General features: G+C 34.0%; 1 protein-coding gene across 2 annotated transcripts in view; it reads right to left on the reverse strand.

Moving 5' to 3' along the window:
• GLRB (glycine receptor beta) overlaps nt 1-15368 on the reverse strand; it is a 52938-nt gene that overhangs the window by 12821 nt on the left and 24749 nt on the right. For both annotated transcript variants that reach the window (XM_028520958.2, XM_036031970.1), the window contains exons 5-7: nt 2098-2327; nt 1904-1986; nt 262-402 (exon numbers count right to left, since the gene is read on the reverse strand). In XM_028520958.2, the coding sequence (XP_028376759.1) occupies nt 262-402; nt 1904-1986; nt 2098-2327 (454 nt within the window). The remainder of the gene's footprint in view (nt 1-261; nt 403-1903; nt 1987-2097; nt 2328-15368) is intronic.

A 15368-nucleotide genomic window follows, 5' to 3' on the forward strand; every position in this document is an offset into this window, starting at 1 on the left:
GAGGACGTTAGAGGAAGCACATGCTGTGTGTAGTGCTGCGGCTGACCCTGATTTGCCTGGTAACTCATTCAGCCACCCTGCACCCCGGTTATTTTATGTCCATATCAAGAAGGTCCCTTCCGTATGTAAAAATCTGCGTATCTATGATTCCTTCACTGAGTACTTGCATGGCCAGTTTATTAAGAGCCCAGTTTCTCCTTTCACAATACTAAATCTTTGAAATAGGACTTAGTGGTGTTTAATTTAAAGACCATTACTTACCAGTGCCTTTATAATATTTTGTACAGTTACCATATTCAATATCCTCCTTTTTAATATCAAATTGAGGCAAGGCAATTTTTTCTAACTGAACAGGATCCCCTGACTGCCAGATAAATCGTAAATCATCAGTTGTGTAACCAACTATAAACAAAAACAAATAAAAATATTAGTTTAAAATATAATTATTATACTTTCTTAATATTTTAACAATTCAAATATTGACCAACAAAATGATATGAAAATGGAGACATATGAAATTGTTGTTAAACTGTAAAGAGATGAAATCTATAGCCACTGATAAAAATGTCAGCACAAAAATTAAAGATAGTTGGCTTAAAGAAAGAACAAGTTAAAATAATCAGCATATTGCAAATAGTTAAAATCCTAGCGTGTCATATACAGTAGTACATTGTGTCAAAATTCTGAAATGTCATCAATAAAAAAAGTAATAAATAAGTGATACTAGCTTTCTACATGTCTACATTTACAATCGTGCAACATACAACCTGGAAATTTGTAAAGAAATATAAGCACCAAAGCCTTTTTTAAAGAAGTCACTACACACTTCCCTAGAAGAGTTGCATTGCCACAGGAAAGCAATAGAACAGCCCCTCCAGTGGATGCCATCACGGGCCACTGAAGCACACGTTTGGGCGTAGCTAATGTGGCTACAAGTCAAAGATCAAAGGGGTTTTACAGCATATAGTAACCTACTGTTCAACACTAAAATGCATATATTTTTAAAAGATGCTTTAGTTCTTCTGGTGATAGAAATGAATATAAATGTATAGTTGGACTTTTTATAAAAATACACAGGCATACATATGTACAACACATATACTAACATGGACATGGACACACTGACACCTGCAAAATCTCATTTTATAGACAGAAAGCAGTAAATGCTGCTCAAATGTAAGACCCTGATTTTGTAATTAAAAAAAAAACCCAGCAAATAATCACTAAGTAACCCTAAAATATATCATCCAGCAAGCATATGCAAGAGATTTTACAAGGCTGCTCTTTGCAGAAATGAGTTCTGGTATATTCATGTTAAAGATTCCTTATATTAGTGCTAAGTTTTTGAGTTTTATTTATTTTGAGTTTTATTTGCAAAAGGTAATCATCATATCAAATTAATGTTTTAGAGATAATCATTTTAATGAATACATTTAGTGTATATATTATAAAAGAAAAACAATCATAGAAACAAAAAAATATAATTTTATAAAAATAAATTTTATATATCCAAAGAAAATAAATGCTTGGCAAGACTTGGTAGACTGAGAATATTTTTTAATTTTTTTCAAATTTTCTGATCTAAAAATATGGTTTTAACATCAGAAAATTATTAGAAGAGCATTTTCTCCTTTACCTTACTATTTCAAATGAAGATGGCAATGGGAAGAAATTACAAGTGTACACCTGCATCAATTTAATTGAAATCAAAAACTAGGACCACAAGGATTTGTTTTATACAAATTAATATAGTAAAAGATTAACTACTATTTCCCTAAATAAATTATTCTAATGAGTTTTTGTAATCAAAATTTGTTATCTAAGGTATCAGTATTGTAGAATGCATTGACTAGATGTTTTAAACATTTTGTTCCTACAATTATTTAGGGTCTCATTTACATACAGCTCTCAAGTTGCATTTTGCAACGTTGTGTATCCATGGGAAACAAGGTCAAGTCCAATGGGCACGAAAGAGTAATAGATAACCTGAAAGTAGAAACAGAGGTTGTATAAGTCATTTAATATATTTCTCTGTGATATACTGATTTTAAAAGGAAAATATAAGTGTTCGTGCAAATACTAAAGATAAAAGAGTACCTCATGCTGACCAGGACATCTCCATCCCGAAAAATAAAAAGGAGGATATTTTCCTGGGTTACATCATGAAAATTGGCACTTTTTTCATTTGCGAAAAATAAATCAGGTTTCCACAGACATTTGTACATTGTGGGATCCACTGTCAGTGCATCCGAGCCCCGAAAATCACTAGGGAGCTTCAGCCTGGGATCATTCCATTTTTGTCGCAGGAAGATGTTCACTCTATAGTCCTAGAAAAAATATATGTGCAGAAATGTGTTTATTGCTAATTTTAAGAATGTATTCAGTGCCAGAATATAAAAGGCTTCAATGGTTAGCAACAGAAATATTTTTTCTCTTCTAACATTAACCAGGATCAAAACAGCTTGGTCATTAAGTATAAAGAGCTTTATCAGAAGCACAAAAAGAGCCTTGTGTCTATTTAACTACTCTCTATAGACATTTCCATAGCACTTGCTAGCTCAAATGTCAGAATATAACTTTACCAGTAATTGCTTGACCTTTATATAAATGCCAGTTATGCCAGTTGGTTAAGTGGTGTTATCATAAAAGCATGAGATCTGCTAAACATTACCATTATTCTTCCCAAAAAAGCATAGTAAAAATTTAGCTAAAAATAGATAAGAAGCCAAGGGAAAATATTTCTACTTGTCTTTTACTAAGCAGCAAACTACAAAACTAATATACATGTACATTATATATCATAGAATATATTTCTGAGAAGGAAAAAATTGTCCTTGACTACTCATACATGTGAATGATTATAGAGAGAACATGAGATAATTTAATGAGATTTGGATTATGCAAAGCAGATGAGAGCACATGCAACATTTTATGTTATATGCAACTATAGCAGAAAAATGTTTTGCAATCTACTAAGTCTTAACTAATTATACTTCAGTTTTTTTGTCTATCTCCAAATGTTTTAATTTTAAAACATTGTAAAAATTAGGTTGTATAGATTTTAGAATATGTGAACATGTTTAATACCTTAGTACATTTTATATTTGTCAGTGAAATGGGGTTTTGGCATAAATTGGGTTGTTAGTAATATGGAGTCAAATGCAGACCTGAGGCATCAAGTTTAGGTCTTTTGGTTTTCATTCTACACACTGAACTCAGAATGTGGACACAAATGTTCTAGGTATAAACTGTATTGGGCTCCAGCTTCCTTATTTTCAATCACTTAAAATTCATAAGCTACTATTCTAGCTATCTGTAAACTTTTGACATAATCAACAAATTATATTATAAATTTCAGCTCAAAATATAAATAATTAAATAGTAAGAGATGATAGTTCTCTTATTAAATAAGACCTAGTATATTTCTATGTATGAAGAGTTACATCACATATATACACATACTCTATATGTATAAAATAGAGAATGAAGCATTAGCAATATGTAATGACTCTAGAAAAGACTGGGAAATTCACTCTCCCTTTCATGTGATCTTCAGACAATGTGTAGTAATTAGAGAAGATAAAGCGTGATCACAATAAACATTTACTGAATTACAGACAGTGAAGTAAGATTGGATTTACCTACACCTTAAAGCTACTCTAAACTTGATGTTTATAAAAACATTAACACATACTATAAATTGATTCTTAAAAATCATATGCAAATGGTTTTGGAGTGCCAAAGTCAAAATAAATGAAAGACTGTATAAGCTGACACTGGACCTATCTGCATCGCTGGGAAAAATAAAGTTAATATTTTCCAACCAAATGAACAAGGAATCAGAGAGGGACTAAAAGAGGCCTAAAACCCTAGAAAATGAAGACCTACAATTCGTACTACATAAACTTTTTTTCAAACTGTACACATATCTTAACATTCCTAATAGAACTTCAGTGATTACATCATATCTGACTTTGATCTTTGATCGTGACAACTACAAAAATTAAGTCGATCTAAGACAAAGACCCATCTCCTCCCGTGGTGAGCCTTCCAGCAGGCACAGTGCTACTTCCTGACAAAAGTTTGTATCCATTTCATGGAAACATGCACAGCCATCCACTTGGGAAGACTCATTAGGTTCTATCATTTTCTAATAAAATACCAACTATGCTACCTTAGCTAAGGAACAAATATGGTTGATACCTACTTGACATTACTTTGAGCACTCAACAGCAGTCAATTTCAAATTATTTGCTAAAAAGCTTCGGGTAACGATCTGCCAAAATTATTGGTGTTCTCAAATTATGCACACTAACTGTTATTTTATCACCTCTAAATATTGTGCCTTATGAAGGAAAATCATCCAAATTATATCTTTAAACTGTGATATTTAAAATATGCATTTGCAATATTATAATAAAATACTATATCTTTAACTTATTATCAAGGGTCAATATAAAAAATAACTACATGTGGTTGCCCATGTGTCTTGTATTAGGTTGTTATTAAAGCCATGGTCCCTTATTTTGGTCACTGACAAATTCTTTATTATTCAACTTTCATTTGTATGTATATGTATTACTAATATAATTATATTGGCATTTACCATTGTTAGGCATTTTATTGGCCTAAGTGCTTTACAAAAACCCAACTATTCCTCAGTTTACGCTATGGAAAGTCTCTCCTGATGCTCCTATATGCTTCCTATTGCTGGAAAGTAAGACTTAAGTATCTCATCACGCTTTTCTTTCTGTCTGGCACCTAAGGAACTGAAAGCTAATTCCTGTGGCTAAATGAATTCATTTATCTCTCAGATCCTAGTATGACTATCACTGTATGAATCCTGCATATTAAATATTATATATCATGTTGGCCAAAAAGTTTGTTTGTTTATTTTCCATACAATGGCTCTAGTGGCACTTAGTTGTCTTTAACTTTATTCAAAACAATTTTGCTAGATTGTATTGAGACAGCTATCATATCAGCATACATTTAAAAAACTTATCAGCCCTGACTGGCGTAGATCAGTGGATTGAGCATGGGCTGTAAACCAAAGCATCGCAGATTCAATTCCCAGTCAGGGAACATGCCTGGGTTGCAGGCCACGGCCCCCAGCAACTGCACACTGATGTTTTTTTTCTCTCTCTTTCTCCCTTCCTTCCCTCTCTAAAAATAAATAAATAAAATCTTTTAAAAATTTTATCAAAATTCGTGAATTTTTGTGTAGCCATTTTAAGGTTGAAGATGAAAGAAAATGAATGACATTTTTGGTATATTATACTTTATTATTTCAAGAATGGTTAAGATTGCAACTGAAAAGCAAAAAGAGATTTGTGCAGTGTATGGAGAAGGTGCTGTGACTAATCAAATGTTTCAAAAGTAGTTTACAAAATTTTGTGCTGGAGATTTCTTGCTGGATGATGCTCTACAATTGGGTAAACCCGTTGAAATTGATAGCAATCAAATCGAGACATTAATTGAAAACAATCAATGTTCTACCATGTGGGAGATAGCTGACATGCTCAAAAAATATCCAAATCAATAAAGTTATTGGCAAAAATGAAAAAGCATGTCATTTATTTTATGGAAAAACCTATACAGACTGTTGACCAACACAATATTTTGTTGTGTTCTTTGTTATTATTTTTATACACCTAAATCATTTCTAGAAATAGGGATGGGTGAAAAACAAAATGACAGCTGAGAGGCTGTCCGTTGTAACACATGCACCACGCTGGTGTGGGTTTTGATGGGGGCCACTGTGCATTTATGAGAATAGGGTGTATATGAGAACTCTGTACTTTCTGTTCAAGTTTGTTGGAAACCTAAGACTGCTTTAAAGCTAAAGTCTACTGTCAAATAGTGAAAGCAAAATATACTATAAACAAAACGAAAGGAAATAAACACAACGTTAACAAAAAGATATCCAAAAATTGGAAATAAGGCCAAAAGATTACTGTTTGCCCTCCCAATGTCCTACATTGTTCAGCAAGCCCACCTAAGGGTTGAACGTTCTTCAGGAAAATGTAACATTCTTTGACTTGCCATTTTCTTTGATTAAGGCCTAGACTCTGTAAATTTACATAACTTATAGAAGATTGATAAATTATAAATGATGCAAATGATTTATGTCAGGTGTAAAGATATTCCCAAAGATTGTGCTTTAATTGCCAGGTGGACCATTAATAAGTCTGTATCCAGTTTAGCAATCTAATTTCAGCATTCTTTCTTTCACTGAAGTGAGACTCAGGATTCTCCTGAATTGTCCATTGAATCAACTTTAGTATTCTTTTGGTTTCCTCACTAGCAAGTTGCATAAATCAATGAGATGTCCTACTATATGTTTTTAACTTTAATAAAAATTAAGCTTTACCCTAAAAAATTTAAACATAAAATAACCACATGATCCAGAAATTCCATGCCTAGGTATATACCTGAGAATTGAAAATGGAGATTCCAACAAATTCTTGTGCACTTATATTCATAGCAGCAATATTCACAATAGCCTAAAGGTCGAAACAACTCAAGTATTCTTCAACAGATAAATGAATACCCAAAGGTAGTATATACATATACATACAATAAAATATTATTCAGCCATAAAAAATGAAATTCTGATACATGTTACTGTTGGGAACCACCCTGCCTGGTTTCAGAAGCTGTAGCCCCCCCCATGGCTAAGGCTGAGTGAGTGACCTTCAGACCATAAGCCACTAAGGAAACAAAGGTTATCTCCCTGGCTGGAGCACCACTTCTGCTCCTTTTACTTCACCCTGCCTGGCCCCCAATGCTTGATCGGTTAGCCAATGACAGGTAAGATTCCCCAAGGGGGAAATGACCTAAGACAGGCATGATCATGGGGAGGCCCCAGGGAAGGACTTGGGGGACTATGGAAAAAGGGGGTGATGGACCCTCGCCCCTCGGTTTTGACACAGCTTGAGCCCTCTGTCTGCAAGAAGTCTCCTAATCTCTTGGCTGTGTTACTTCCCCTGCCTGACTTAAGCCTAATGACAGAGGGCGATGCAACCCTGTGCTGGAAAGGGTGGGCTCCCCGGGTGTTCAGGCCTAAGAAAGAATATATAAAATCCTGTGAAACCTGCTTTGCTGAGAATGCTCTCAATTAAATGATAAGGGTCTGAGCAGGAAATGAGTTTGTTTCCCAAAGTTTTGTAGCCCTTTAGCTAACAGACCCTGACTCAGAATAAGCCCTCATAGTTCTTTATATGCTATCCATGGTTTGGATAGCAATGTCCTTACTGCCTGACAATGGCTAATGAACTTTATCTGTATTCCTGTGCAAATTGAAACCCAATAAAAACCTGTCAAGGCAAGGGTCGGGGCACTCTCCTCTTGAGAAAGTGGCTAGGCCTCTCCGAGGCGCTCTCCCTTTGAGAGGGTAGCTATACCGTCCCTTTTCCTCCACAGGACTCAGTAGTCCATGTGAATTTATCTCATATCTCATCCATAATGCCAGGGACACTGTGGGCCGGTGTCCGAGTCATGTTACAACATCAATGAACCTTGAAAACATTACCAAAAAAATTAAGACTGAGGAAGAGTTTGTCCAATATTCTACTTAGAGTACAGGGCCAAGACAGAATAACCCTGGGCAAGGCAAACATTTAAAGAGCGAGCCAGTAGACTGAAAAAAAAGAAGAAAACCCTGGGAATGTGATTTCACCAAAGCAAAGGGGCAAAAGCTTTGAGATGGTCAATAGCAGCAAGAACTGCAAGGAGCCAAATATATTCAAACTAAACAGTCTGAACACTCTCTCTACAAATGGGGAAGCCATTTAAGGTTTTATCAATAACATTTTTGGTAGAATGGCATATGAAAAGCAGTAGTACAGAGGATTCAGAAGTGAGTAGAGGACAAATTTTCCAACTAAAAAGATGGAGATGATAATAATACAACATAGGGTTTTTATAAGGAGAAAATGAAATAATACAGTATGTAAAGTCCATGAACTGCCATATTAGGTGCTAAACGAGTGTTTCTTCTCATTAGGATATATCCTTTATTTTGTTCTTATTCTTTTATAGTGTTGGTAATAGTGATAAATATGCTTTTGCCTCAAGGAAATCCACATGTGGTTTAATTCATTTGGTTTGCTCTCTCCTGTGCAGTACAACCTAAAATTGTGCCCAATAGTAATCCACTCCTAGGTCACAAATCTTGAAACAGTGCTAAAATATGTTTTTTGAGCATCTCCTGAATTCCTCTTGTTTTTAGCACACTAGTATAAGCTTAATATAACACATTAGCTTTGAGTCTCTACTATAATCCTTTTTAAAAATTTTATCTTTTAGTAAATCTCCAGAATTATATTTCAGTGAGCATCACTGAAAAACTGGAAAAATTACTTACTTTGTTGTATCATTCTTGATCATTATGTCTCATTATTTCATTATGAAAATGTCTCAAAGTTGCTTTTCTATTAGTTATATAGGTATATACTATTATAATTCAATACAAGTTATGGCAAGCCTATATATCTTTTAAGAATATATTGACATTTTACAACATAAATTAATAGTTTGGATGGAACACTCATTAAAAGATACAAGCACATTAGTTAGTATGCTTTGATTAATGTTTTATGAGAGTTTCTAAATGATAGGTAGCTATTGGCATTTCAAATGTTCTTTATTAGATTATCTTTGAAACATATTTATTTTCATTTTCAAGTACTCAATCACAATAATTATAGCTCTATCATTTATTTTGCAATGAACAAATTCCCATTAGAAAGAGACTTATTTTATCAATGGGAAATTACTTAATTGTGTTTAGAGAATTGGTAACAAATACTACTCATTGCTTATTCCGAATAGCACACTATTAGTCATTATCTGAAAAATGGATGGTCTCCAAAATGTTCAGTACCAATTAACACTCAAATTAAACTATTTCTTCAAGGCAATAAAACATTTCACAACAAGACATTGAAACTGATTAAATTTCATTAATGATACTTTTAATATTAAGAACACTTTATTTGTATTCTGTATTGTTTTTAGGATAGCTCTTCTGGCTACTTCTAATTTTTTTTACATAACTCTCACATATGCAAACTTTAACTCACTTGTTTTCTTTACATTATGATAAAAAAATTAGTATTCAGTGAACTAAAGGAGATCAGCTCTGATAGCATCTGGCAGCATTATAATTAAAGTTCTGTCAACGGAGCTGTTGTAAGCCTGGTTTCAAAAGAATTCAAATGTAGTGGTTTGCGAGGTTAGAATTTCCATGGAAGAGCTGCAAGATAACAACATGTCAGTAAAAATTTCTGGATTATATTTAACAGTTTTTCTCCATATGTCATTTTAAGGCTTTTAGCTAAACATTATTGAATTATACCTTATGGATATTTAAATTTTTCTAGACCTCTGCCAATATTCCATTTTTATTAGGAGTGCCTGCTTGGCGATGCGATGGTGTTGCACTGAACTATACTCTCCATACGAGCAGCAGTCTGCTGAGTTGTCTATGTAAAAACCACCCAACATGCTTCTAGTAAACACAGAAGTAAAGTAATGGCATCTGTGATATTTTGACAGGTTAGAATATTTGTCTAGCATTATTCACACCATTAATTTAATTTTTTCTATATCAGCTGATAACAATGACAAATTACTGGAAGGAGAAAATAACACTTGGATATTTCTCCTTCTTCCTTATTGCCTAATATGATACTTTACTTGTGATGTTTAATCAAGAATGCTTCTGAAATAATAAAGATAGGAGGAAAAAGTAGAGGACAGTATAAATAACAAATAGTGTTATTCTTCATTTTAAGGTAGATACACTAAAAAAGTAACTTTTATAAGGAAAGGAGACAGACATACCAAAAACATAGAATCTCTTTCAAATCTTTGTTATTATGATTTACTTTAAAGAATGAGAATTTTCAGTAATCACTGATTACAGAACCACTTGTTATTTTGGCATTTACATATATTGAAAAAGTTTATATATATATATATATATATATATATATATATATATATATATATAAAGTTCATATATATATATGCATAAGTCTCCAGCAGCACTTGGGAGTTATTATATATAATCAGATAATCCTCCAACAGAATTGGAGAGAAAAAATTTAACAAGTATTCATCAGAATATGTATTAGTTTCATATTGCTGCTATAACAAAATTACAAAATACTGTCTTAAGACACCACAAATTATTATGTTATAGTTCTGAAGTTCAGATCATCAAAACCCATTTCACTGGGCTGAAGTCAAGGCATCCTCAGGGCTGGTCTTTCTGGAGGCTCTGAGAAGAGAGTCCATTTCCTTGCTTTTTCATTCTCCAGAGGCCACCTGCATTCCTTGTGGTCCGTAGCTCATCTCATCCAACTTCATACTGTCTTCATCACATCTGCTGACTCTGCCCCTCCTGACCCTTGTGATGATTCTAGACCCACCTGGACAATGAGGATAATCTCCTCCATCTAAGATCCTTAATATCACACAAACCCTCTTTTACCTTGTAAAATAACATCACAGGTTCCAATAATTGGGGCACAGACATCTTTGGGGGACCATTACTTAGCCTACCACAGGGTAAAAACCCCGAAGATAAATAATATGAGGAAAAATAAATATAAAGCCATTTTAAGGCTGTGTATCTAAGATATAAAACAGAAAAAAATGAAACAAACACAGGGTGGGGCAATAGTAGGTTTACAGTTGTTTATATGGAAAATAATAGAGTAATTAATAAATAATAATACAGAAATAAACTCTGTGTGTCATGTACTCACAACTGTAAGTCTACTCTTGCCCCACCCTATATGTTTAATATTACTCTATAATAAATGAGATAATACTGAAAAGTCAGTAACAAAAATATTAAAGTACAAAAAATACTACAACTAGGACATGTTTTAAGGAAATAAATTTAAATTTCTATATTAGTTGACTTCAAATATGATTATTCTTTCTTGACAGACACAACTGTGTTGTTCAAAAAGAGCTGAAGTCTATTATTAAAACAAACACAAAAGTAATGCAGCAGAACGGCACAGAAAGTCTGACAGGATCATGAGTTTCAGTGCAGTAATAATTTAATTTAATTACAAAGCATGCCTAAACCAAAGAGAGAGAATGGATTATAAAAATAAGCTTTTATTTCCATGAAAGAGCTCTTATGATTTCTGGTGAGATAAAGTGCCTGTGTATAGATTGTTACGAAGAACCATAATACTCATTCCTTCCCATGAGTGCAATAGTTCACATTTTCTTTTTTATTAAATTTATTGGGCTGTCACTGGTTAACAAAATTATACAGGTTTCAGGTGCACAACTCCACAACACATCATTTGTACACCGCATTGTGTGTTTGCCCCCCAAGTCAAGTCTCTGTCCATCACCACTGATCCCCTCTGTACTCTCCTTCACCTCTCACCACCCCCTCTCCCCAGCAATCACCATACTGTCATAGTTCACATTTTCAATTATGAAAAATCATACTGATTTAAGCCAAAGGTAAGAATTGAATGAAAAAATTAACAAATATGGGGTCTGGCACAAATAACACTCCATTTTTATTACAAATCTCTTATTACAAAATCATAAGCATGTAATTCTGTAACATAATATCACAGTCATATGACATTTTAGGTGAAATGTTCAAAATAAAACTATAAATTATCGCACCCATATTATTACCCTACTAACCACACTCAAGCAGGCGTTACTTCTGCCGGACTGTGTAAACGAACATAACTGGAGAGTCGATGCCACCTAGCCTCTAACAAACCATTCTGCTTATTGTTTTTAATAGAATTTATTGAGGTGATGTTGGATAATAAAGCCACACAGGTTTCAAATATACAACTCTATAACATGTCATTTGAATACTGTATTCACCACCCAAAGTCAAGTCTCTGTCTGCCACCATTTATCCCCCACTATTCCCTCTCCCACCTTTCCCCACCACCCTTTCCCTCTGGCAATCACCATACCATTGTCAGTGTCTGTTTTTTGTTTGTTTGTTTGTTTGTTTAGCTTAAGTGCTTCACCTTTCTCGCTGGTCTCCTAACATCCCTTTTTTTCTGACAATTGTCAGTCTGTTCTATGTGTTTGTGACTCTGTTTCAATTTTGTTTCTTAGTTTAGGTTTTTTTTTTAGTAGATTCTGAAAAGAAATGAAATCATGTGGTATTTGTCTTTCTCTGAGTGGCTTATTTCCCTTAGCATAATATTCTCTAGATCCATCAATGCTATCCCAAAAGGTAAGACTTATTTCTTTTTTATGGCCCCAGTTTTCCATTGTGTAAATATATCAGTTTTTTTATCCACTCATCTCCAGGTGGGCAGCTGGGTTGCTTCCATATCTTGGTGATTGTGAATAATGCTGCAATGAACATGGGGATCCATATGTTCTTTTGAATTAGTGTTTTGGGCTTCTTCAGATATATTTGCAGAAGCAAAATCACTAGGTCATAATGCAGTTCCATTTTTAATATTTTTGAGGAAATTATATACTGTTTTCCACAATGGCTGCACCAATCTGCATTCCCACCAACAAGGTGCAAGTGTTCTCTTTTCTTCACATCCTTGCCAACATTTGTTGTTTGTTGATTTATTGATGACAGCCATTCTGACAGGTGTGAGGTGATGGCTCATTGTGGTTTGATTTGCATCTCTCTGATGATTAGTGATGTTGAGCATCTTATCATATGCTCATTGGCCATCTGTATTTCCTCTTTGAAGAGTCTATTCAGGTCCTTTGCCAATTTTTTTAATTGGATTGTTTGGGTTTTCTTTCTTTTTCTTGGTGTGAGTTTTATAAGATCTTTATAAGTTTTGGAAATTGACACCTTATCAGATGTATTATTGGTGAACGTGTTCAGCCATTTAGTAGGCTACCTTTCATTTTGTTGATGGTTTCCTTTGCTGTGCAAAAGCTTTTTAGTTTGATATAGTTCCAGTTGTTTATTTTTTCTTTTGCTTCCCTTGCCTGAGGCAGATACATCAGGAAAAAGATATTGCTAGGACAAATGTCTGAGATTTCAGTGTCTATGTATTCTTCTAGAATTTTTATGGTTTCACAACTTACATGTTCAGTCCATTATTAATTCATTCTATTGTATGGTGTAAAGAGATGGTCTAGTTTCATTTTATTGCAGGTGTCTGTCCAATTTTCTCAACACCTTTGTTTGAATATACTGTCTTCACCACATTGTATGTTTTTCCTTTTTGACCAAGTATGAATTGACTGTAAAAATGTGGTTTTTATTTCTGAGCTCTCTATTCTGTTCCATTGATCTAGATTCCTGTTTTTTATGCCAATACCATGCTGTCTTGATCACTTTGGACGTGTAATACAGTTTGATATCAGGTAGTGTAGTACCTCCAATTTTGTTCTTCTTTCTGAAGAGTACTGAGGTGATTTGGAGTCTTTCATGTTTCCATATAAATTTTTGGAATATTTCTCCTATTCTTACTGTTTTGAATGCTGTTAATTCAGTTGTCACAACTACTAACATGTAAATTGATACAATTAGAAGTGACTGTTCTAGCAACTTCAAATTAAGATGATTATATTTATTTAACAATTTTGTTGATGTTACTGTTAATGTCAGTAAATACCACTCACAGTATTAATAATGATACCTTATAAAAACATAAAGTTGTAGGATGCAAATGAACAAAGAGATATGAGAAAGAGAAACTATAAAATTCTGAAATTAATTGTTAAAACAGGCCGAAGGCACATATTACCACAGAAGTGTGAAAAACCTAAGGAATATAAACATGGCTGAGTTTTCCTCTACTACACAATTATGATTTGTGAATAAATCTAAGATTACTTTTAGTTTAGCCGGCAATAGATAGCATTTGAATTTTTTTAAGAAAGCAAATAAGCAGGAAGGAATATTTTCTGAGTAGAAATGGTTAAAATTTCCTGACAGCCGTGCCAATGCTTATAACCTTGCTTGCTTCCTTGTTTGACAATCAGCTTCATACAGTGGAAGAACAGGTTGTTCTCTCCCTTCAGAAGCTGCCCTGTGTCTGTCAGCTCCCTGCCTTGGAGCTATTCATGTTACCTCCACCCCCGAGCTATGAGTTCTACATTTTGCTTTCTGGAATAAACTGCCAGTTGAGCTAAGAAGGTTTGAGCTGCAGAGAAAAGTGTTGGGCAATATTAAAACTTTCTAAATTGTAAGGCTTCCTTTATTTTAGCAGATCTTTGTAGGAGAAATTTCTAGAGGACTCTTTATAAATGAAACCACAACTGTATACTGCAGCTACTAATAAATAGTTCATTTTCTTTAGGATGAGATTTTACTGTGAACTATTACATTAATTTGAAGGTGCATAAAAACCAAAGTCACCATTACTGAGAGTTACTATGCCAGGCAAAATATTTTATTGGGTTTTTTTGCTTTATTTTTGTATTTGTTCCACTCTTTTTTAGGGTATAACATATCAAGTACACAACACATTGTAGCACAAGCCTGTCTATTATCACAACTCACACACTGTGTACATGTTGTTTCCATGAACTCATATCCAGTATTTAGACAAAACTATTGCTCCCTGTTTTCCCAAACTCTTGTTTGTGAGGTTTATTTTATTTTGTTTTTAAGAAATATCCTCTCTGGTTATTGCATAAAAGACAAGATATAGCAAATGCTGGCAAGAATGTGGAATAAAGGGAACCATTGTACACTGTTGGTGGGAATGTAAATGGATACAATCACTACAGAAAACAGTATAGAGGTTCCTCAAGGAATTATAAGTAGAAGTACCATATGGTCTAGCAATCCCACCTGTGGCTACACAAGGGAAAAATCATGATCTAGAATAGATACCTGTATTCCCATGTTCACTGCTGTATTATTTACAATAGCCAAGGTATGGAATCAACCTCTGTGTCCATCCAGCAAAAGATGAATACATCAAGAAAATGTGTGTGGGGGTATGTGTGTATACATTGTATATATATAATTTTATGAAGATGTTTTGTCTTAGATGCATTTTTCCTCCTTAGAAGGCATCTTAGCGTTATCTATATATCTATAATAGCTTGTGCCTTTCCCAGCCATTAAACAACTGTCAGCCCATTTGCTTATTAAAAGATTGAGAAAATCTATAAAATATGACCATCTCAAAGCCCTGACTGGCATAGCTCAGTGGATTGAGCGTGGGCTGCAAACCAAAGCATCATAGGTTTCCATTCCCAGTCAGGGCACATGCCTGGGTCGCAGGCCACGGCCCCCAGCAACTGCACATTGATGTTTCTCTCTCTCTCTCCCTCCCTTCCCTCTCTAAAAATAAATAAATAAAATCTTTTTAAAAATCTTTAAAAAAATATGACCATCTCAAAAGACCCACCTATAATAT

This window comes from Phyllostomus discolor, chromosome 8 (genome assembly GCF_004126475.2).
Source record: "Phyllostomus discolor isolate MPI-MPIP mPhyDis1 chromosome 8, mPhyDis1.pri.v3, whole genome shotgun sequence".
In the NCBI taxonomy this organism is placed as follows: domain Eukaryota; kingdom Metazoa; phylum Chordata; class Mammalia; order Chiroptera; family Phyllostomidae; genus Phyllostomus; species Phyllostomus discolor.